Source organism: Platichthys flesus, chromosome 18, assembly GCF_949316205.1.
Source record: "Platichthys flesus chromosome 18, fPlaFle2.1, whole genome shotgun sequence".
In the NCBI taxonomy this organism is placed as follows: domain Eukaryota; kingdom Metazoa; phylum Chordata; class Actinopteri; order Pleuronectiformes; family Pleuronectidae; genus Platichthys; species Platichthys flesus.
In genome coordinates this window covers 18,624,057-18,649,056 of record NC_084962.1, presented here as the reverse complement: position 1 = coordinate 18,649,056, position 25,000 = coordinate 18,624,057, and the positions used below count along the sequence as shown (strand labels likewise).

The window sequence follows — 25,000 nt, the reverse complement described above, 5'->3', positions numbered from 1 at the left end:
TAGATGATTTGTTTGCAGCTCTGCGGCTTTGTGGCACTTTTTTGCTCTGAGGTTATGCAGAACGTTCTTGGCTCAGACTCCGACACACACACACACACACAGACACACACACACTAACGCACAGACACACACACACATGTTGAGATTTAAACTCTCTGCAGATACGTGGAAACAGAAACACTAGCATTGAGCTGTGGCATCAGTGTTTCAAAGCGCATGTGTGGGGTGAATTATGTGCTTCCTCTCGTTTCCCAAGTCTTCTTTGTTTTTGCTGCGCACACATTGGTCCCTGCTGTCCCGCCGAGGGGATGCCGTCATGGCGTAACGCTGAGGATCTGGTTTCAAAATATCTAACGAGCCGTTACCGCGCAACACGCTTCCAACATAACACGAAACAGAAGAGCCTCTTCTCACCGGGCTCAGTCGAGAGGATAGAAAAATACTGAAGAAGTGGCCTCAGGAGGAGAAGAGGTTCTGAGGCAGCATGTTCACTGTCAGCACATGTTACAGCTAAATGACTGAGGTGTGTAATTCAGAGAATTATATCACTCTATCTATGTATCTATGTATCTATCTATCTATGTATCTATCTATCTATCTATCTATCTATCTATCTATCTATCTATCTATCTATCTATCTATCTATCTATCTATCTATCTATCTATCCATCCATCTATCCATCTCTCCATCCATATATCCATCTCTCCATGCATCTATCTATCTATCTATCTATCTATCTATCTATCTATCTATCTATCTATCTATCTATCTATCTATCTATCTATCTATCCATCTATCCATCTATCTATCTATGTGTTAGCTGGGATAAAACGGTTATAAAAGGAGAATGGTCTTAAATTCCATCTCGAGGAATTCATAGTTCAGATCCTAAAACAAAACTCTCTCCTGCGAGTGTTGGACGAGCAGCAGCGTGCAGAGGCCAAGTCCAACACCAGTGGGGTTGAACACATCGTTACCACAATCTGAGACAACAGCACAGAGACCTTCATGCTGAGCCCACACTGGAAACTCATTTTGGGCTTAAATAAAAACCATTTAGGTCTTAAATTAGGGAAACACTAGATTTAGCGTGGAACAGACAACCAGAAAACATCTGCTCTGTGTCGATCCGCTGGCCAGCTCCAGGCTGACAGATGTGATGGATCGTGAGCGATGTTCGATTCCCTGCACCTGAGGGATCAGCGAATCAACACCCAGAACCGATCTCTAACCCCCCCGTCTTCCTCCTCCCCCGCCCTAGTCTCCCGCTCCCAGGTGTCCTCTCAGCGACAGGAGGTGCTGATGGAGAACGTCACCCGGATGTCCGAGCGCTCTCGGCTGCTGCAGCAGAACCTGGGCGAGGCGTCCACGCAGGCCGACCTGCTGGAGAACATCTGGAAACTGGAGAACCTCTTCCAGAACCACAGCGACTGGCTGCAGAGGCTGGAGATCCTCATCAAGGTTCGACTGAACACTGAGAGCAAGAGCTTACACAGAGCAGCAGCTCAGACCTGGACAGTGTTACAGGATGATGACAGAAGTTTAGTCAGTGACTCAAGAAATAACTTTTTTAATATAAAGTTAATTCCTTAAGTCAATAAACTTCACTTCCAGATAGGAAAGGTCTGCCCTTCTCACGCTCCATTTCCCTTTATTTGTTCCTGCAGTATAGTAACAGTGCATCTTGTTTATCTGTGAAATACTATGACAGCATGAAGAACACGTTCTGGTCTCTTCCTGTACAGGGCGTGGAGGTGGAGCTCAGGAGCATCCAGGCCTACTCTCTCCAGTCCGAGGGCTACCTGGTGCAGCTGGACGACCGGCTGTCCTCCCTGAGCAGCTCCGCCACCAGGAACCTGACGGGCTTGATCGCGGAGGTGACCAGAGCGTCCACCTGGCTCCGCGACCAGGACCGCATGCTCCGGTACACGAGCTGCTCAACTTCATAAAGCACAACAGTGAGACCGCAGCACAGTTCAATGAAGGTTGATTTGTCTCGGCTCTTCTCCCTCTCAGGGAAACCTCGGGGAAGGTGAGCGGGCTGAGAGAGAAACTGGACGACGTCAACTGGACGGTGGGAGCTGTCAATCACACCTTCAGCAATGACATCAGCATCCACAACCTGAAGATACAGGACTTACAGGTTCGTCACAGACTCACCAAATTATCTTATTCATCAAATCTCTGAGGAGATGGAGAAGACAACACTGCACTTGTTCTGTTGTTCAGATCCAGATCAGCAACATCACAGAGGACACCAGCAGCTTGTGGGTGACCCACATCCACACGGAGGCCCAGCTGAGGAACGAGATGGAGATCCTGAACACCATCACTGAGGACCTCCGTCTGAAGGACTGGGAGCACTCCCTCAGCCTGAAGAACCTCACCATCCTTGAAGGTGCGTGTGAAGCCTGCTGCTCTGAGGGGCTAAAGTGAACCAGGAGGTGGCTTAAGGGGCCTAGCCTTTTTAGCTCTGTAACCTAACCTTACTATAGGTTTTTTGCTGTGGTTCTGATTTTACTGGTCTGAGCATATCCTCCAAACATGTTCTCTCCCTCTAAATTCAGCCTTACACTCCAAGGAAAGCCCATGTTAGATGGTTAGAAGTTATTGTGTGACCTTCTCTATAATTGCCGGCTTTTCACAATCAATTAGCTCCACTGTGGTTTGTGCAGACCTGCATATCTACAACATATCACCAGCATCGTTTTCCCCCTCGCCAGCATTGCGTGAATAGTTGAGGTTACTGATTGTGGTCCGGCTCGTTCTGAGTGACCCCCCCCCCCCCCCGCCCCATTGAAAAATGTCCAGGAGTTGCAGAAGTATGATCGGTTCGAATTCCCCTCGGTTTACGCTCCACCTGAAACCAGACCCACTTCTGTTTTTTATCAAGAATCAGAAAAACAGAAGTTAGCTGCAAAAATCTAAGTTGTTTTAAATATTAAGATAAATTGGGAGAAAATGTGTTGTTAAGTTAGGCAGCAAATTAGATCAATATTGTGTTAAGGTTAAACAAAACTTTATTGTTGCAGTGAAAGAATTGGGTCATTCATCAAAAATTGACTTTCTGGATTATTGTGTCGTGCGTTTTTGCAAAATAACAAAAACACATTTCCTGTTGGTTGGACTTTGTATGAAATTTAAAAAACAAGACCCTTGAGCCTTATTAAAAGAATAGATATGTAGTGTTCAACTAACCAGAGTCAGGGCGCGAGGAGAACCTGGGAGTGAAGCACCAGAACGTGAGAGCTCCGGGTGAAATGGATCCCTTTGGGTGGAACTCAGTTCTGCAAAGAGATCGTTTACAACAGCTCGTCTGAGCCAGTGCGTGTTTGCAGTGGGCTCCAGCGTAACTGAACCCCGGCATGAGAAACTTGACTTTAACACTGTGGGATTTACGACCCCGGGGTATTGAGCAAACTCTGAATGTTCTTCCTCCAATCTGTCCAGAGCTGATTAGTGCCGACTTGGTCCGACTCTGGCTGCCAGCGCACCCAATGACTTCCCTGGCTTGTTCGGATCAGAATAGGTATTTCATGATGTAATGCTGGCAGGGGAACCGGGCCCGGGCTGATTGATGGCGACTCGAAGCGAACGGGACCCCGATCTCGTGTCTGCTGCGCATGTGGGTGGGATGCCGTCTTTTTTTTTTTCTTTTCTCCTGAGCCTGGAAACAATTGTGGGTTAAATTTAGACGCTGGATCCAGAATGAAAACCCAACCACTCAGCTCTGAGACATTCGTTTTCAGTTCTGCTGCCCATTTGTTTGTCGTTAGCTCAAGGTCACCTTCGCCAAGAAAAGTTTTTACATCTCCGTCCATGTTTATCCTCCTCTCTTCTGTTCTCGTGCCTCCTTTGGTTTCCTTTCATCCTCCTTTATCTCCTGGTTGGTTTGACTCTCTAGTTCCTCGAGGATTCACGGCGTTCCTGTCGCACTCAACTTGTTTTCTTAATCTTAAAGAAACAGGAGAAGCTGATTGAAATGTCGCCTGAGGTCTCTTCTCGTGGGGGGGTGTTGTGATGCCGCCACAGGTTGTAAATAACTGCACAACATTGTGTTATTAACAGTAACAGCTGCTCACTGAGTGTGAAGGCATCACTGTTAATAAGTTAATGAGAGTTTTCACACTGGGACACATATGAGGTCATCATCACACGGTGTCTTGTTAGTCGCCAGATGTCGGTTCCTTCAAAGTTCGGTAACAGTAATTTGGCTAAACTGTAAAATTATCTCCTGAAGAAGATCATGTGAATTGACTGAAAGCTTCAGAGCAGCTTCTAAATGGAGCTTTTGATAGATCATAGTGGGTCTCTTCATCAAAGCAATAACAAAAGACCTAGTTTGATGATGTCGTGAAGCAGCGTGGGTTCACGGCAGATGCAAATTATGTTCAGGTGAGGTCATGTGTTTAAGTTTTCAATAATTAAATATGATTTAATACAAACAGTGGAAGGGTGGAACGGCAGGCTGGCTAATTGGCTAACTGATTAACTGGCTAATTGGCTAACATTGTGTTTTTACTTTGTCGTACGTCATTTGCCCCGGGAGTTTTAGCAGAGACTTATTTTGGATGACAAAAATATATATAACGTATTTCCAGTGCAGATTTTAATGAATAATCTTTATATATTCCAAGTTTAGGTGTGTGTCTTCCTTCTGTGAACAAAGTGATGTGACGTCAGTTAACGAGATGTGCTCCACAACGAGAAGAGCTTCCAACACTTTCATCCAAAAAGTGATTAAAGGGCTCAAACAGTGGTTAATTACTGCACTTCCATGATTTATTAATAAGACAGATTAAAAGGTTTGTAGAGCAGAAGCCAGAATCTTTTCACACTCAGTCTCTCAAATGGGTCAAACTCCCAAAACACTGAGTCCTCAAATTTCCAACATTTTAACTCCATGTGTCTTTTATTTGACGTTTGCTGCAGAGTAAATACCTGAATCTTTCAAACTTCACACTCGCAGTTTGCAACAGGCTTCAAGCTTAATGAATAATGACATAACAGTCACTATCAACTGAGAGTCAGCCCTTCTGACTCCTCCATCCACCCGTAGCGCCGCCTTATCTCCCCCTTGTTATCTGCACCCTTCACTTCTAGGCAGGCACTCAGAGTTAATTCCAGCGACTTGGTCCCAGCTCACGTTCATCTGAGTCCTGATGATTCATGTGTTTTCCCGTGTATTTAAAGCGTGTGTCATTCAAAGTGTTATGAGCTCATAGGCACATTAAGTGTTGGAGTCTCCACTTTGTAAAACCCAATAAGAAAAGGTTCAAACCTGCCAGAAAGCAGAACAGTTCAGATTTCACGTGTCAGAAGCCAGGGAAGAACACGTTAAGTGTTTGAGCCAGTGTGGTGATAAAAAATATTGTGTTATTGGTGAAATGGCTGCGAGTCCCTCCCTGGTATTCCCCTCTCTCTTTTCTTGTCATGTTCTTGGCCATATTAATCCCCCCCCCCCCCCCCCCCTCTCCTCTCTCTGTTTCCTTTCTCTCTTTTCTCCGCTCTTCCATTGGCGTAAATCAAAAGCACCTTCCGCTCGGGTTTCACAACTATCTTTCAATTTTGACGAGAACGTACATGTTTGTGGTTGTATGTGAGGGAGAGAGTGCACGTGAGCTCCCTCGGTGCACGAGTGTGGCATGAAATGATTAAGCTTGAGTAACTTTAACATCTGTCATCTTTGTTGTTGTTCTTTACATGTTTGGCCTCCGTGCTTTCATTGCGTCATTAAATAACAGCTATGCGGTCGACACAGTGGAGCAGTCGGCTGCTAAAGATTTCCTTTAAGAGCTGGTGGAGACCAAAAACAGAGCAAAAATGTGATTTATGTTCACGTACAAGATTTTAAATGAGAGTTTACGTTCGAGGAAAACTGCATATTGGGTTTGTTGTCAAGTCGAGACAATGGTCACATATATCCTGGTCTTTCTTGTAGATATCAATTTGAATGCACCTTCACCTTTAGTCTCCTTTCTACGATCTCATGGCAGCGTCCAACTACTTCCTATATTTGGGCCGTTTTTCAAATAAACTATTCTCAGGAAAAGCAAATGCAGTTTTTCTGCAGGAAGAGGAAAAAGTGATTAAATCTAAAGTTTCTGTAGCTCAAAGAGTTGCAGCCTTTTTGAGGATAGGGGTAATGTCTGTAATCACATGAAAGTGTTTCCCTCTAAATGCAAAACACGACTCTCCACATCTTGATAGTTGCATTTAATTTGTGGCCAGTTATTGTGTCCCACTCTCTCTGTCTCTACACAATCATCTTCACTAACAACACAACAGACACAACCGTGACCTTTTGGATCAGAGAACAAAGACCTAAACTTAATTTATTTTGTTTGCCGTGTCTACACCCATTTCTCTCATTCGTGCAGAATCACTTAATCACTGAACCTCCAGGAAGTTTCTCCGCGTCACGACTCGACTTGACCCTTGACAGATGTGCGAGCGTTTGCATGAAGAGCTCCGAAGCCAAAAAAACACACAAAAACATGGAGTCACGGGGGTTTTTCATGCCGCATCAGTGACGTGCAAGTTTGGGCGGATGATCTGTTGTTGCTGTGAGTCGCTGTGTAGCAGCTCACTCTTCAGTTCAGTCATCGGCTGATCTGAGCGCAGCGGAGGCCTGGAAACGTTCACAGCATCTGATGGCCGTTAATGTATATTTTGAGTGGCATGTTTGTTTTACATGTGAAGAGCTCCTCAGCTCCGTCGAGGCCATCCCACACACACACACACACACACACACACGCACACACACGCTAACACAACCTCATACGTCAACCTTCAATTTCCTTTTGCACTGTTTTGTGCAAACAAATGAAATATTTTGCGAGAGAAAGACGAAAAACAAACATCAATAAGTAAATGTAGCATAACCACCATATTACACATGGATTTACCCAGATCCAGACATAATATGTCCTTGTTTGCAATGATGGGGGTTGCTTTTCCAGTTGCTTTTCTGCAAGCAACTGGGAGAGTTTTAAAAGGTTAAACTGAGAAAAGTTGGCTGTAAATCAGGTCTTCAGTTGGCTCACTATCCAGGATACTTGCCCTGAATCCTCAATTGGAGTACTTATAGTATATAAATATATATTATGGCATATATTAAATACATCCATTGAACACTGTAACCTGCATGTGACCTTCATCCATCTGTTCTTCATCACCACATCCTGTTTCCTCCTCATCCCATCATCAGGTCTTTGTATCATTTCTCATGGAGATAAACACTCATGTGGTCCCATCAGAGATCTCTGCTGGACCGTGAGACGCTTCACTCTGCAGGAGATCCTCTTATCCAAACTGGATGTGGGACAGCGGCGCCGGCGCTCCTCACCATCGTTGTATTCCCGGCCGACGGGTTGATCCCGGAGGCGGGGGGGGGGGGGGCTCGCCCGGCTTGTTATTGTTGAAACTCCCTCAGCTGAATGAACAAGTCGGACCCAGAGAGCCAAGAGATTAATAATGTGAGGCTCTGCTAAAACAAACTTTTAACAAGTGCGCAATTTCTCCAGGACCACCGGGGGGGGGAAGTGTCGTCTCCAAAGCTGACGCACGCACAACAGATGCTTAGTACACACACTTCTCCACTGCACAACTTGTGAGGACCCTGAGGATAAGTTGAACAAACTATACATTTAAAATCAGACTCTTTATAGTGTGAATGAATGGGAATGAAAGGCACATGTTAGGAACTGAATATCCAGGTTTTCTTCATAGTCAAGTTTGTAACAATTCATCATCAGAATATCTAAAAACTATTACATTTTGTCCGTTTAGCACCAAAACATAACATACATAACTCGTTATCTTTACATATTAAGGTCAATTCTTTTAAGATTGAAACCAAAATGATTGAAAATCGAATTTCTCAAACCCAGAGAGATGATTTTATCCAAGGTAACAGGGACCCAAGTTACACACTCCATGTTTAACTCTCAAGTCTCCATCACTTTGAATTGTGATTGACGGCGATGACAAATAAGCTGAATTACACCAACTCCCCTGGTGGTTAATAGAAAACAGGAGTTTCTCTCGAACCAAAACCCGACTGACCAGATTTTAACTATTGTTTAGATTATCATGAATCGTCCCTGGTCCCCATCACAGAGTCCTCCTGCCTCATGTGAAGCCTCTGACTCCTCGTGGAACCAGCAGCAGATGACACTTTTTCACATTTGCTACCGACAGCATTAGGCCTGATATTCACGTGGACCCAAAGGGACGAGTCCTAATGACTCCGGTGGCCACTTGACGTTCGTCCCTAAGTGGACGCACATGTGAAGCAGCCGGAGGCGACAACAGCAGATAGATGTGTATCTCAAAGTCCGTCAGCAGATTCTCAGCATCACAAACCTTCAAATTAAGAGACTTCAGAGAATCATTGGAACCTCTGGACATGTGCTGGACAATAACAAGCGCTGCACTGCTAAGCATTCCCACAAGTTGTGTTGTTAAACATGTGGTTTCCATTGTGGCCAGACCTCTAGCGCTCTGTTCTCTCCCTCTGCATCTCCCTCGTTCTCCCTCTTTCACTCACTATTGGGCTTTTTTTTCACTCACTCGCTCCAAGAATAACAAACTTTTGGGATTGAGTCCTGGGACCAGTTGTAAGTCCCAGTATGGCCTTAATTCCGCCTGTGTTTGTATTTGCTCTAATATATGATGAATTTCACTTGATTTTTATGATTTCATTCAAATCTGCAGGTCTTTGGTTCCATTTGTTCCCTTTTCAAGTGATGATCTGCTTTGACAACATGTTCTAATGAGGAACGCTCTTCTCATCTTGGTGTAATATCAGACGCAGACGGAGGCCGAGTTTTATTTTATTTCTATCATCAATCATTAATCAGTTAGTTGTGCTCAATGAAAAGTTTTCTCGGGTTTCTCATTCTCCAGCAATAGTTTGTCTTTCACTAAAAATTATTTTTCAATGCTCGACCTCTATGCAGCTGCCAGCTCCTCTCTTCACATGTCTAATGGTTCTATATAAGTACAGAAATGTGTAAATAACACATTTTGCAGCAGTGATTGAGTTTTGTTTATGCTTTATGTCATCATGACCATATTCTCTCTTCTTTCTGCAGGGCCTCCGGGACCTAAGGGAGATAGGGGAGACACTGGACCATTCGGGGCCCCTGGGGCTCCTGGCTTAACTGGCCTGAGAGGTGGGTACAGACAGAATGACCCTACTATTAATACCCAGGTCAAATGACTCTGCAGTATTAGAGGTTAAATTTAAGTTTGTAAATGTATCATATCATCATCTTGGAGCTAATAACAGTTAAGGTTGAAACCACAGGATTTATCACATAATACTGTTCTTTTATTAGCGTTTCTCTCCCAAATAAACATGTCACCAACCAGATGTTTTCATCTATTGTACAAGTAAGCAGATAAATTCAGTTGAAACATATTCAGTCTGTGGATGAAACAGCAAATTGACTAAATTTAACGGTTTTAAAATCTGAATTTTGTTCGTGAATTTAAAGTTCGATGCTCTAAACCTCAGCTTTGGAGATAAGTGAGGAATGGGCGTTTCAAAGAACTCTAAACGTTTAGTGACTTAATGAAAGTGGAGTAATGAAATGCACAAGTACAACTTCAGGAACTGTCAGATCTTCTGATTCACTCCCCTGAGATGTTTGGATGGTCACGGTAGACGGGTTACATTTCATTAGATTAAAGAAGATTTAGGTTTGAAAGTTAAGAGGCGTGAAAGTGGAGAATCTGTGACACAACACAGACGTTGGCCTGTGATCTGACGCAGCTCTGCTTTGAGTTCCGTGACATTCATAAAAAACATCGAGCAGGGAGAATAAAAGGTCAAATGAATCCTCTTGAGAAAACAAGGCAGTGGACTCGTGATGGAGATCAGGTTCGGGGCGGAGCCGGTGGGACGGCTCATCTGTCTCCGTCTCGGAGGTAAATCCTCAAAAGCCCCGAACATGAACCTTCATCCAGGAGGAATTTGGCTCTTCAGGAACCATGAAACGACAACATTGCATCGTTACTGTAAGAAGCAAACAACGATATGACTCCAGATGTTTCGGGAAGCCCCCCCCCCCCCCCCTGTCATCGTCTGCTCCACACTTCTTCACCGATACACTCTCACATGGCCTTTCCAAGAAGCATTATCTCCCTGCTGAAAGGGACGCTGCTGGTTCCAGGAAAAATGTAAATGCAAAGAATTCTTCACTGGGGGGGGGGGGGGGGGGGGGGGGAAGCTCATTATTAGCCAACATAAAAACCTAGGAAACCCCCCCCCCAGGGCCAAAACATAGACAAAACACAACAGCACCAGTGTTCTGGTAACAGCTGCCTGTCTGTATCTGAGCTATTTCATGTTTTACTTATTTAGAAAATAGTAAAAGTACCTGTACTCGGTAACGTTGAGTACTAGAAGATTGTAAATCTGAATTGTAAATAAATACATTCTCTCTGTGTAAACTTGTATAATTAATTATTAACAAACCTCCGATCCAATCTGTTTGTGATTCAGCCGTCACTGGTTTGTTTTTGAGTCTCTTGCGCTGATGCAGTTTCATTATTTCATTCAAGCCGCTGAGCCGTCACAACAGTGTAATTGGAGCTTATCACAGCAATCAGTAATTCATTAAGTTTGTGTGTGCTTAGTGTGTACACATGTTTCATTGTGTTGCCGTGACTCAGGAGAGTTACCAGGAAAATTGGAGGGATGTGACAGAGCAACGGGACCATTAGAGCCAACGTCTTTAAATCTTTGTTTTCATGGTATCAAGCTGAAAAGAGCAGTTTATTGGATCTGAGTCATCAAGTCGTCATATTACTGCCTGTTTGAAAAGATGGACGACGGGACGGCTCCCAAAAGTGAAGCCAAACCACAAGACATGAAACAAAGTTCACGTTTTCTCTGTAGATGTTATGACGCTGATGTAAGTTCAAGAGTTCCTGTTCCCTGATAAGTTTCGTTTTAAATGATTTGCCCAATTTAATCCAATAAAAACATGTGGAGTCATCATGAAACTCATAAACACGCCTCCATCTCCAAATCTGTGCTGACAGATTGTTTTGAGGCTCATGGCTCGTGTTGAGGAGAACCTGACACCACAACAGTTTTCATATTTATTTATTTGTTTTTTTGTTGTTGACTGAACTCATTCCTGTGTGTTTGTGTGTTTTCAGGGTTCACGGGAGAAAAAGGCCTCCAGGGCCCGCGTGGCGTTAAAGGGTCGGTCGGGGTCGAAGGTGTTCAGGGAGAAAAAGGAGACGTTGGACCTGCTGGGCCTAGAGGTAGGGTGGTAATAACTCACACTCACCAGTTCAGGTTTAATGTATATCACCTTATATACAGGATCTTCTTTGATACTTCATCAACTAAGGGTGGATTTTTGCTGAGTCGTTGGTTTCCATTTCCACTGTAAAATGAATATTTCTTTGAACATCAGCGAACACATTCATCAAATCGCCTTCACCCTCCCCATCCTCTCCCTTCCTCTCCCATCATCCATTTATCCAGACCAGTTAATATCCACACAAATCTCTGGGGTGTTGATGTCTCCACCAGCTAGACACTGTCAGTGATAACCAGCACACACACACACACAGACAGACACACACACACAAACACACACACCGCTCTGTGGAGGGAATCATAGCTGTGACTAACATGATAAGGCGCTACAGTCTGTCTTGTGTCAACCTGTCATACTGTATATGTGTGTGTGTTTGTTTAGCCAACAGCTGTTGCCAGTCACATCTGGGTTTGGCTGAAGTTCTTCCGATGTTGCCGTCACTCACTCGTTCTCTGAACCTCGACCCCCCCTCCGGCCGAGCTGAAGAACCAGACTCCACCGTAGTTTTATTAATTATTATTGATTATGGTTCCTGTCACATCCGAGATCAGCGCCTTCGGTTAAAACCCTGACACTGGACATGTCGTCTGATGAACGGGTTGATCGTGTAAAAGAAAAGCTCCAAACAGAAGAAAAACACACAACAAGTGGAGAGCGACAATGTGTGTCTGTGCTTTCTACCATCTGGGTCCTGGGTGGTGGTGGGTTCAACAAACCAGTGAAGAGTTTATACTGGTATGAACGTGGCCTCGGAGTCAGGAGTCGCTCCGCGGTGAGGAGAGGAGGGATCCTGAGGAGCTTGTTAACACAGCGTGGGGAGGCTTCGTGCTTTCTTTTTATAAATGGAGAGTGAGTGTGTGGGGGGCTTGGGGGGGGCAGGGCTAGAGGTGCTTGGATTTAAAGGATAAGGGTTTATAAAAGGATGAGGTTAAAAGTTATAATTTGACCTCTCCAGATAAAGATGTACAATACTTTTGTCTGATTCTGAGATATTTTATTTGAATGAAGTCTTCATCCACTGTGTCTGCAGTGAAGTTACTGGACGTTGAAATGAATCAGTCTGGATGAAGGTCCCTGGAGCTAAAAGTTGTGATTGAGGGAAACTTAAAGTTTTTAAATCCCAGACATTCAGATTCATCGTTTATTAAAATCAGTTTTTAAATCAAACCCATCTGTGGCCTCCTGCGGCTCAGCAGTGGATCAGTGATGCAGTGTTGCAGTGTTATTCAGTTGTGAGGATGCGGTCAGAACTGAGGTGATGCTCACAGGGTGTGGTGCAGTGTTTGCTGCACTAATCACACACACAGACACACACACATGCACTAAATGCTTTAACAAATCAAAGTCGGGCCGAATGCCGAACTTGAAGCTGATCCTCTCGCAGCTTCATGGCGAAACCAGACTTGTGGTTTCAAACCTGAGAATTAGCTCCGGCGCTTGACTCTCTGTCTTTGGAACAGAATCTTATTTTGAAATGAAAACAAAGGAGGAGAAGCCGTCTCCAGGCGTCTGATTGGACGGAGGTGTCGTGCGTAAACGTAGCATAATTCTCCAGAAACCACAAATGGATGGATTTTTACTTATAGTCATTCTGTGGTTTTCGCGATGCATTAACTTTTTCCACTAAGCAAACACTGTAAAAAATTAAATAAAAACATACCTTGACTCTGGCTTTACTGTGGTTTAGACTTCTATCTTTTCTGTTTTACGCCTACTTCTCTTTTAAACCTTATCCGCCCCGACATTAAGAGTAAGAATAAACACACAGGATGCAGAGCGGTGTCCACTATTTTTACATGTTCTGTACATCTCAGTCAGGAGGTTACAGATGCTTCTATTTCAGAAGCTCCTCAGAAGTAATAAACGAGAGGAAATGGGAGGAGAAAAGTTATTTTTACTAACCTTAAATCTGTCCGTGGTTGAAATGTTGTTAATAGGGGGGTCATGTAAGATTCAGTTTCTGCTCCTGTACAGTTTGAATAATTCTCTCTTTGTGTTTCCCTTTCCTCAGGTGACAGAGGAGAACGGGGGCCAAGGGGGGAGAAAGGGGATCGGGGCGACCAAGGAGATAAAACAGGTGAGAGCAGTAACTCACTCCTCCTCTGTTCTCCTACCTGTTTGCACCTGAGTCCTGAAACTGCTGGAAAATTAAAAAACAAACATCCACCGTGACCCCTGTGACCTGTGGCCAGTTGAAAAAATATAAATTTAAATTTGTTGTGTTCTGGGGGCCAGTGGGAAGGAGAGATTTTGTTGTATGATCGAGTTTGTATCTGCAGCGTTAAATCTTAAAAGGAAACTACTAGAAGGATTAGATTAAAAGTACTGCATAGAATAGGGTACTTATATTGAAGCCACATTGAATTACTCTACTCATATACTCTTATGTGGTTATATCTTTAAAAATGCAGTGACAAATATGAATTAACGATGTTCGGTAGCTGTCTAAGCAAAGAGTCTAATATGTTTCTCTAAGATGTGGTTAAGTTAAAATATTACGTGGCATGAAATGAAAATATTAACGTTCAAATCCGGACTCAAGCACCCGAGTAAATAAATCCCCCATTTTTCTTCGGTTCTTTCAACATCTCCACTGTGGTTATGTTCACGTGATTTATACATAATACATCAATATTTTGGTAAGATCCTTCCGGGACTCCACTGATGTAACATCAGACCGTACATCAGGACATGTGATCCAGACTCAACAGTCGCAGCCGCAGAGAGAATCACAGATTTACGAGCTGGTGACTGTACGGGCTGTGATCCACCTGCCGGCCGGTGCACAGAGCTGAGGCCTCTTTGAAGGATCCATGGATCTGCTTCTCCTCTCGCACTAATCTCAAGAAGAACAACCACATGGCCTCGTGCACATCAAAAGCTTTCGAGGAAACCATTATACCCGAGCACAGGTAATTTGAAACCTGGCACCAGGCAGGCAGGTAGGAGGGAGAACATTAGTCCTCCTCATCTTCTGTCTTGGTTACGTCATCGTGATAGTTGACTCTGCTCGTTACAGAACCTTCAGAGATGGTTTGATGTTCTTAGAGAAAGTGAGACCACATGCTGCCGGCTGTCAGGAATATGGAATCGGCGTGTGATGCACTTTTCTGTCATCGACCCTCTGATGCATGACTGGGATCTTTTTTTAACCCTTCAAAGCAAAACAGTGAATTCCTGCGTGAGCGCTGAGCCGAGCGAGGAGGTCACTGACCCCCCCCCCCCCCCCCCCCAGGACATCACGTGTGTCGGGCATCAAGACAAGTTGAAGAATCACCATTTAGGAGATGGCGTCACCGAAGTGATCCGAGTCTTTGGAGCCCAGATTGGAGTCGTTTGAAAAATGCAAAACAGAAACAGAGAAAACTTTCCTCTGTTGTCTCTGCATCGGTGTTGCTTTGAATCGAGGGTGAGGTCTCTTTACTCACCAGAACCGAACCTGGAGCCGAGGACCAGAACCGAACCTGGAGCCGAGGACCAGAACCGAACCTGGAGCCGAGGACCAGAATACAAGTTGATAAGAATGTGTTTTCAGCTGCAGCCCACGAGCTTCATGAAGCCAAATTTAGTTCTGTGTCTCTGCAGATGATTTTTTTTCTTTTTCTAAATCTTTCCAGATGTTTTATTTTATGTCCCAGGCGAGAAAACGAGACACCATCGTGCGGTGGGATCGCACCAGCTGCGAGCCCTGAGTGCTCCAGTAGTCATTACTGGTATACTGGGATCCGTGGGTTAAAACAAACGCGGTCCAGAGGCGTTAAGCCCTCTCGCCTGCTTCCTACAGCCGTGCTCCTGGCGCCCTCGCCCTGGACCACACCTCGGTTCAGACTTGGCCTCCGTTTGGATCCACACACCTGCAGAGCTCCACGGCCGTGTTGCTGTTACGCTGCAGAATCTGGAACCACAGCCAAGTGCAGAACTGGAAAGGATTTTAAGTTTCGACTCTAATGACAAATTTATGTTCACCCCGGGACGCAGGATCATTAAAATGCCATGTCACTGTAATAACGTGCACGTTAACCTGAAGCCAGAACAATTTCTATAAGTCAAACTATGATTATTCTCCACTCAGTTTTGATTTATACTCCCTTCTTATGTTCTGAACCTGTCACTGAAAGCAGAACAACACAACTCCTCCGCAGTGTTGTGTAATAAAAATGAGCCACACGCAGGAATGCACACGATGAATCCAACTCTTCTGTTATTTACAGTTTCATTCTCAGAATCAGACGCAGTTTTCATCTTTAATAGTCTTTTACATGTCGTCAATTAGTGAACGTGTGAGAATCTGGTCCGCAGATTTTTTGTTCCTGCTGGGTCAGAGCCAGGCTAACCGCTTCCCCCTGCTTCCAGTCATTATGCTAAGCTAAGCTAATTGCCTGATGCTTTAAATTAACCGTATTTACCAAAGTGTTGAGCTGTTGGTTTGAATGTAACAAGAAAGATGACTCAGATTTAAAAAAGAGAATCTCATTAGAAACAAACAGGCAGTGCAAGATTCAAAAGAAGAAAATCGAAAAACGTGAAAGACGATAAAACTTCTCAAAAACAGATGGAGTTGATTAACTTTTGTTTCTGAAGCCATTCGTTCCCTTCTTCCCTCCTTCCCTCCTTCCCTCCTTCCCTCCCAGCCTCCTTCTCTCCCTCCTTCCCTCCTTTGCTCCCTCTCTCATTCCCTCCCTCCTTCCCTCCTTCCCTCCTTCCTTCCCTCCCTCCGTCCCTCCTTCCCTCCTTCCCTCCCAGCCTCCTTCTCTCCCTCCTTCCCTCCCTCTCTCATTCCTTCCCTCCTTCCCTCCTTCCCTCCTTCCCTCCTTCTCCCCCTCCTTCCTTCCCTCTCTCCTTCCTTCCCTCCCTCCTTCCCTCCCTCCTTCCTTTCTTCCTTCCCACCCTCCCTCCCTCCTCCCCACCTTCCCTCCGTCCCTGCTTCCATCCCTCCTTCCCTCCTTCCCTCCCTCCCTCCTTCTCTCCCTCCTTCCCTCTCTCCTTCTCTCCCTCCTTCCCTCCTTTCTTCCCTCCATCCTTCCCTCCTTCCTTCCCAGCCACCCCTCCTTCCCTCCCAGCCTCCGTCTCTCCCTCCTTCCCTCCTTCCCTCCCTCTCTCATTCCCTCCTTCTCTCCCTCCTTCCTTCCATCTCTCCTTCCCTCCTTCCCTCCCTCCCTCCTTCGCTGACTTTCTGCCAGATAATCATTTGTAATATGTGATCACTCCATATTCTGGCCTTCGTCAGTTATGAACAGTCTGGTGCAGCGGCCCGTCCGCCCCCCCGCTGCTCGAACCCACTTGGACGAGCACCAACATCTCTCCTCCGGTTCCCCCCTGGATGAAATCTCTCCATTATAGCGTCTCGGCTCAATTCCCCGGCTTTCGCGGAGAAGAGTTCAAGGCTCGTTATGAAATGTCAAGTTAAGTCCAAATTGGGGAAAGTGTCTTTTTAATGGTGAACGTCCTCTGTCCACTGGGAACTCGGAGCTTAAAGAAGTATTTGTTTTGATTTCTCACGTTTCTGTCCAATAGCGTCACCGAGCTCAACCTGAAAAAGTCATTAACGACATAAAGTTCTCAGTATTTGGTTGAATTCAACGATTTGAGGCAAATTATCCAAACACTGAAATAACGGCCACATTCTATTTCCTTATATTTCCATCCAAAAAATTAAATTTATGGTCTGACGTGGATATTTTATGATTTTTCAAACACAGTCAGGTTGGAAGCAAGTGTAAATTACATTAGCAAATGATTTCACCCAATGATGTGTTGAATGGCTCCAGCTACGCCTCTGGACTCTTTCATAAAGATGGACGATACGTCTCCACTTCCTCCCACTAACCAGAAATTAAGTATTTTTATTAGTTACTGGAAAAATAAACACTTGAACAAACATCAGTGTGATAAGAACGACCTCAAATGACAGAAGTCTTTATTTAACTGCGAACTTCAACTTCTCAGTTATTCCATGTCCTCCGGGGGACGATTAGGACGCTTCACTTTTGGCCTTTTTGAGCCCGAGTGGACATGAGACATCTGGTCCATGGAGGATTTCTCTGCTGCATTTCGACACATCAGGAACATTTTGTTTTGGTCTTTCCTCGACAATCAAGTCATTGTGCAGTGAATCCTGGGACAGTTTGACCTTGGGAAGGATCCACCTGTTGGGACCTCCGCTGCTCGGGGGGTTATTAATTATTTTTCAGTCCAGACGGAAAGAAAGAGCAGCAGGAAGCTGGAATATCTGGTTTTGATTTGCTGCCTGTGATATGAATGTGTGCAGCAGATATGACAGTCTGATGTTATGGTGGATATTAAGCTATGATGGGCCAGTGAGGGCGAAGTGCTTCACTGTATAATGAGGGTTAAATGCTGCACAGTTAAAGTTTATGATGGTCTGATGACACTGGTATCCTGTGGACATGATGCGTCTGGAGACACTCTCCAGCACGTTGTCAACAGCTTTGTGTGTGTTTGTGTGATTAGGAAGTAATACTCACACACACACACACACACACACACACACACACAAACACACAAACAGGAGAGGAGACATCTGCACTGAGCCCCATCTCATTTTCATGCATCTTAACTTCTCTTAATTTCCTCCTGTGCCTTTTCAAAACCTCTTTTTAAAATGTTTCTAATTCTCTTTTCATTCTACATCTTTTCTTCTCACACGCTTCTTGTCTCTCCTCCGTGTTTTCACATCTTTTTTAGCAACAGCTGCTTATTTTTATCTTCCCATAAAGGGACCGGATAAACCTTTAACAGATGTTTATCCAGTGGAGTAAATCATTTCTTTTACTGGTTTGTGAGATTATCGCTGGGTTAACGTGTCTTTGTTGTTCAGACAATGTTCAGCAATTAGTGAAATAATGTTCACACAGAACTTCGAAACCCAAAACCTCAAAAAAGCTTGATCTGTTCATCTCAGTGTGTTTTCATATGAGTTTGAATTATGGCATGTCATTAAATGTATAAACGTTCACAAGGGAAACAATCATCTCAGTGTGAAGTCAGTTCAAACCCGTCTAAACAAATGTTCACAACAATCAGTTTGTCTTTTTGGAGTTAAACACCCATTTGTGTTTGTGTTGCAGTGGAGGAGACCCTGGTGCGGCTGGTAAACGGGTCGGGTCCTCACGAAGGCCGCGTGGAGGTTTTCCACGAGCGCCGCTGGGGGACGGTGTGCGACGACGTCTGGGACCAGAAGGACGGGGACGTGGTGTGCAGGATGCTGGGATACCGAGGAGCGGCCGAGGTCCACAAGACCGGACGCTTCGGACTCGGTGAGAGACAAGTGACAATGTTTGAGAATAAAGAGCGTATAAAAATCAAGCAGGAAATGAAATGACATGAAATATCGTTTCCCACGGCACACACACGTGGTGATATTTCCTGGTTGGAGCTTCGTTCTTTGCCGTGGAGTGGTTTTGTTTTATCAGTGCCCTACAACGCTGCAGGGATTAATATTTAGGTTTTATGAGGAAAGTCATGTGAGCCAGACGTCGTCAAGAAGAGTCTCCGAGGTCGTATCCATCTCCCTCTCTCTCCACGATATGACCAGTGAGTCTGGAAACAAGCTTTTGTTCCAGGGGACGGGCTCCAGACAACAGCAGTGACTAAGAGCGCGGCTGCACTCAATTTAAAACGAATAATCTGAAATATAAATTTATGTTTTCAGATGAGTCATTCACCTTCTTCTCCTCCCGTCTCACTTTACTTTGTCCAAACAGACCAAACCTCGAACTCTTAATCCTCCAGATCCCTGTGAAATGTTGAGACTCTTTTTCTAAATGATCTCTGGGTGTAACCCTGAGATCACACACAGTGCTTGAGCGACTCAACGCCTATTTGTGTGAAAGTGTGAGACGTTTGTTGTGACCTCGGCCTGTAAGCAGTTCTGTAAGTGTGTGTTGAGTAAACAGTTTGAAAGTAAAGTGAACCTCAATTTCCATCCTGAGCTCCTGCACACAGGCTTGTGTGTGTGTGTGGGGGGGGGGGGGGATGTCTCATGCTGCTGTCAACTGTCAGCTGATGTCTCTTTGTTGTGTTTTTGAATATTAGAAGCACATGGTGTGACCGAGATGACGGTTTTCTGAACTTTCCCTCTTTTCTTGTTTAGAAGTGGACCTGTAAAAGCAGTATTTGATTCAGATTCTGCAGGAATATGAATTATCTAGACCTTTTTTTGTAGATGAACGTTGTCAATTACGTTAATGACGCACTGGTCACCTGTTTATTTACAGTTATTTAATCTTAAAACATGTTGTGTGTCCAAATTGCACCAAATTGGCTCATACAGGCCGACATCTCTGTAGTTTCCTGGAGTAAGTAGATATATATCAACCTTTAAATGCAACATTTGGATCCTCTGTGGCTCCTCCTCAAATGTCTCCCTTTCATTCCCCATGTTTTGTTTCTAGGGATTAAAGAGGGTGCCAAACAAAAAGCTCTTTGAGAAAGAGAGATTTGATTCTGGATTTTTTGGGGGGTCAATGTAAATACAAAATGACTTTAATGCTGTTAGTCTGTTTTTCACTTGAGAGTGAATGTGTCCAATGATGATCTAAACTTCATGCTGTTTTATTTTTCTTTTAATATCCTGTTGCGCAACTGGAGCTTTAATGTATTAAAACAGAAACGAGCCAAGTTGAAACTTCCCCGAACCCGAGTCTGCACTTTCAAAAAAACATATTTCACACTGAACGTCTTCCAAAACACAAAAACACACAAAGTCTCCATCACTTTTCTTTACTGCTGACTCACACTGAAGTTGTTTTAGACGGGTCTTTAAAGCAACTTTCTTCATCTGAGCAGAGTTTCACTGGAACAACACAACATGAAACACACGGAGGCGAGAGATTGATGAATCACAACACGTCTGTGCGGGCTCGTTTCCCACGCTGCAGGTTGTGTGGCCTGTTGGAAACTCTCTTCCAGGTCCAGGGACCGATGCAGGAAGATGCTGAGTCTGCACAACAGACAACAAAAGTTACATCAGATAATTTATATACATGTGCGGGTTCATCTAGACGAAGCAGGCAATACAGAATAGTTCCACATTTTTTTTAAAGGCAATAGAAGCTGGTATTTAGGGCCCGAGCACTGACAGTGGGAGGCCCTATTGAAATTGTAGTACTATTATTATTATCATTATTATTCAGGCAAATTATTGGCTTTTTGAGGACTTTAACTTGCTCATTTTCTTACCAAAATTTGCAGAAAAGTTAGAAAGTGCTGAAAATGTACGTATTCTGGAGGAATTTCCAATGGTACACAGGTGTATCATGTCCAGACAAAGAAAAAAGTCCCTAGGTCAATTGGAAAAACGCAACAGGAAGCCCGCTATTTTGCATTTAGTGGCCATTTTTTATCCTCCTCCTCCACGAGGCTCCACATGCTGATTAAAATGAATCTTTAACGAGTCGACCTCTCACAAACGAAGCTCAAAACCCTCAGAGTCTGTTCGACTGACGAGAGCAGCCGAACGCTGTCCCTCCCCACCCCCCCCTCCCCCAGCTGAGTATCCTCTCAAACCCCAGAGTGTCCGGGACTTTCTGAAACTCTCCAGTGGTTCTGCTTCCACAAACAGGATCCAGAGTTTATAGCGAGAAGGCGTCCTGCCAAAAGATCTGCCGAGCAGCTGGGACGCTTTTATTACCAGATATGATTTTATCTGATGCACGAGTCTGTGAGGAAGCACTCGCAGTTCTTCTGTGTCTCAATCAGACTCTTACAAAGCAGAATAATCAGAGGAAATTAAAGTAAATGCAACCGAAAATTGTTTTTATATCACCAGAAACATGAACATGGAGGACCTGTACTGCAGCCGGCCACCTGGGGGCGATGGAGATGCCTCATTTGTCGCCTGTCTTTGTGTACAGTCTGTGTTTATGACCTTTACACTATGTGTGTACACAGAGAGGCAACGTGTTCAGTCTCATCGGCTCCGGTTTCATTTCTCTGACACAGACGAGGGAAAGTGAAGCGTGAACGATCCGTCAGAGACACAACAGCTGCTGCTCCACTCCAGATGTGGAGTCTGTGTTGGGCCGCTGCAATCATATTCATAATTATAAAGAAAACATGGGGGGGGTTAGATCATTTTCATTCATTGCGTTCCACATGTCATATGTTCTGTAGCGGAGGTGGTGGCCTTGTTTACGAGTTTCCTGGAAAGCGGATCTTCATGTTTTTCTGTTCATAAACATTCTTGTTTTTACTGGACGGAATATTTTTCCACAACAGGACAGAGAGGGAAGCGAAAGACAAAAGAACACAGATGTTAGAAAAGAGGAAAGTTAAACAAAAGCATGGCCAGGGAACTGGTTCATGGACCCCCCCCCCCCCCCCTTCTCTCTGCATCGTCTGATAACCAACAAGAGATATGAGATCTGATCTACAGCTTATTGTGAAGTGGCATTATGACAATATGAATAGAGTGAGTGTCGCCTGATTGAGGTATTTACAGTGTGTCGTCCTTCTCTCTGTGCAGGAACTGGTCTGATCTGGATGGATGACGTGGCGTGTACTGGGACGGAGGACACCATCCACCAGTGCAACTTTCCCGGCTGGGGCAAAACCAACTGCGGCCACGTTGAGGACGCTGGCGTCACCTGCACCGTCTAAACCGCCATTGATCCTTCTTCTTCTGCTGCAGCGGCGGCTCAACGTCTCCTCAAACTGTGCCTTCCTTTTTAAACCTGCTTCACGGTGAACTACGTCCCGCTGGTGAAGCCACACGACTGAATCAAAGACTAAATTCTGGTTTTATCGACTGCGTAGTGAGAGATTTGACTGAGTCTTCATCAGACCGGATCCCCGGAGCTCACCTGTGAAGGGTCAAAGGTCAGCTTTTTGGGAAGTTGCCCTCAGAGGCTGATCTGAGATCGGCTGGTTGCTTTGTTTTCCCTCCAGTGTGGAGAAAAAAAAACTGATTTGACGAATCACATATTCAGAAATCGTCCCGTGGTCTCCGAGCTGCTCACTAGCTGAACCGGCTCATAAGGAAACCGATGAGACTGTGATGGACGACCGCCGGTGATCTGATGTTTCATCTCCAGGCAGCTGCTCTTCTCCGGCTCTTGTGCTTCATCATATTCCGATTTTTCAGCCCTGATATCCGAGTTTAAAAAAACGCAGCTCAACATTCTCCTGTCGCATAATCTCTTTTCATGTTTGAACCGTAACATCTGTGAGTCCTTTCACCTGCTCATCACCAAACCACTGCTTCACTCCGTGCTGTTATATCTGTAAAGAAAGAACGAGTCTGCAGCTAACAGGGTTTTGAAATTGGACGAGAGTCACTGCCATGGACAGATGAAGTGATTATGAAGAAATGAGAACAGATGAGTATAAACAGATGAATGCTGGGACGCCTGCCCTGCACAATTTATAACAGTGGGTCTGTCGGTGTTTACTGCCAAACTGTTGGGTTGTTTCAGTATTAGTGCGCACACACACACACACACACAAACACACACACACACACACACACTAAACCAACCATAACATAACAAGTGTTTTCTTCTAATTTGTACTCCTCTCTCAGTGGGTTTTAAACTTTATAGCTCCTCTCACATCCAGCAGAGTTGGTACCTCCCAAGTGTCCTGGCTCACGTCTCCGTCTGAGCTTACAGAACCCCCCCCCCCACCCCCAACCGACCACACGCTGGAGCAGAACATGTGCAGGAACCTGTCTCTTCACGCAGCCATGATTTATGAACGAAGCGGGGGGAATATTTTTTAATGCACCGTGAACTTTTCTAACCCTCCACAGGCTTGTAGTTAAATTCCCTTCACTCTTATAATCTGTGGAGTCCTCGATCAACATGTCTCCGCCCCACTGACTTATGAATACCGATATAAATTTGACCCGTGGACAGAAATGACTTTTTCTACCTCATGTAAAAAGGGCCTTGTTGGTGTTTGACGTGGTTTCTGTTTTTATACCACGACTCTGCCAGAGAAACCAGATGAAAGCATGAAAAGAGGGAGGGGGAGTTGGGGGGGGGGGGATGAGGTGAGAAACCAGATTTAAAAAGTCTTGTCAGAAGTTAACACAAAAGGGAATCGTGGGTCGGACACATGTTTGTGTTGTGTATTTTTACGGCCGGAGGCTCGGTGCTTTCCGTCCGTCACATTCTTGTGAACGTGATATCTCCAGAACATCTTGAGAGGATTTCTTCAGACGTGGTACAAGCGTTCACCTCTGATCTCGATGATTAGCTGATTCGACTTGCGGTCGGAGGTCAAAGGTCACGGCGGCCTCACACAACATGTTGCTTTGGCCTCTGTAATGTGATATATCAAATCTGCCTTCAGGGGATTTCTTTAACGATTTAAGTTTTATTTTATTGGATAGTACTCGAGTCTCTGTGCGAAAACAAAAAAACTTGTATAATTCATACCATGTTTTATGATGGAGTAACTTTTTATGCATGTCAGCATTATTAGAGTTGTTTGTATTGTATAAACAAGCATAGTTAAAAAACATCACAACTTTTACACCTGAGACCAGAAAGATTCTTAATTCTAATTTCACTTTCTTCTGTTTGAGGTTGAAGATTTTTCACTTTGTTCACAACAGTTTTACAGAAGCAATAATATTTTTAAATGTTTGTGACTGTGACGACCAGGACTTAAAGACAACAGCGCTTTAGCTGCTGGAGAGTCCAATGTTTCATATTATTGTTATTATCATAGCACTCATTAGAATGTGTTAATTAACCAATAAGTCTATCAGCAGAACAATTATTGGGAAGAGGTTTGATCCTTTCAAAATCATTTCACCCATTTTCCTGCTAAAACAAATCCATGGCTTCTGAGTCAGTCGTCTTATAACATTATCAATTGAATATATTTGGATTTTGAATATAATACATAAAATTTGCTCAGGAAAATCATGCTGGACTTTTATTTTTGCATATTTTATGAGCGCAAACAATCTAATAAATGTTCATCATCTTCAAAACACCTGAATATACGCCATGCCTGTCTTAACATTTTAAGTGAACACTCAATTAAATTGAGACAAAAAACAAATTTCTGTTTGGTAGAGCGCTTGCCAGCAATCTGATAATCAGTCAGTAGAGGGCACTGCTCTGATGAGGTCATCATTACAATCCCATAGTGCATTGGAGCCATTTTGAAGTCTCCCACCTTGAATCCGAGGTGTGTGGCAGGGGTTTGAAATTGGATCTATGATGAAATTACCTCAGCCGGTGTTCAGGGGCCTGAAACACGTGAGGACATCTTGACTCTTGTGTTTAGTCTGTTAGTTTTGGTCGCTTGATTAAACGAGGGCATGTGCACGTGTACGTGTTCTCACAGTTCTGAAGATTGTCAGAGCCAGAGTCTGAGTTCTGGATCTTATGAAGTGTTGCCAGACGGGTCCGACCGGCACCTGGCAGTGACGCCAGCACTGACTGGGACTCCAAAGGCTTGTTTGAGGATCATGTTCCTGGCCGCCGCCAAAATATGCAGCTTGATGTGAGGAGGCGGAAGTGGAGCTGTTCTGCAAAGTGTTGCTGCAAGTCGGGGGGGAGAGAGTGATGAAGAGCACCTGAAGCTCCCCCTCTTCATCTTTAACGATTGGTCTGACTGAAGCTTACGAGGGTTTCCTCTTCAAGAACAGTGGATATCCAGGGCTAGCTCTTGTATA

General features: G+C 44.5%; 1 protein-coding gene across 1 annotated transcript in view; it reads left to right on the top strand.

The window, feature by feature from the left end:
- Positions 1 to 23,313, top strand: part of scara5 (scavenger receptor class A, member 5 (putative)) — a 47,535-nt gene extending 24,222 nt beyond the window's left edge. The window contains exons 4-12 of the mRNA XM_062410806.1: positions 1,263 to 1,462; positions 1,747 to 1,925; positions 2,018 to 2,144; positions 2,231 to 2,399; positions 9,100 to 9,180; positions 11,177 to 11,284; positions 13,358 to 13,423; positions 18,435 to 18,623; positions 21,833 to 23,313. Of these exons, the coding sequence (XP_062266790.1) occupies positions 1,263 to 1,462; positions 1,747 to 1,925; positions 2,018 to 2,144; positions 2,231 to 2,399; positions 9,100 to 9,180; positions 11,177 to 11,284; positions 13,358 to 13,423; positions 18,435 to 18,623; positions 21,833 to 21,966 (1,253 nt within the window). The 3' untranslated portion in view covers positions 21,967 to 23,313. The remainder of the gene's footprint in view (positions 1 to 1,262; positions 1,463 to 1,746; positions 1,926 to 2,017; positions 2,145 to 2,230; positions 2,400 to 9,099; positions 9,181 to 11,176; positions 11,285 to 13,357; positions 13,424 to 18,434; positions 18,624 to 21,832) is intronic.
- Positions 23,314 to 25,000: the final 1,687 nt, after the last annotated feature.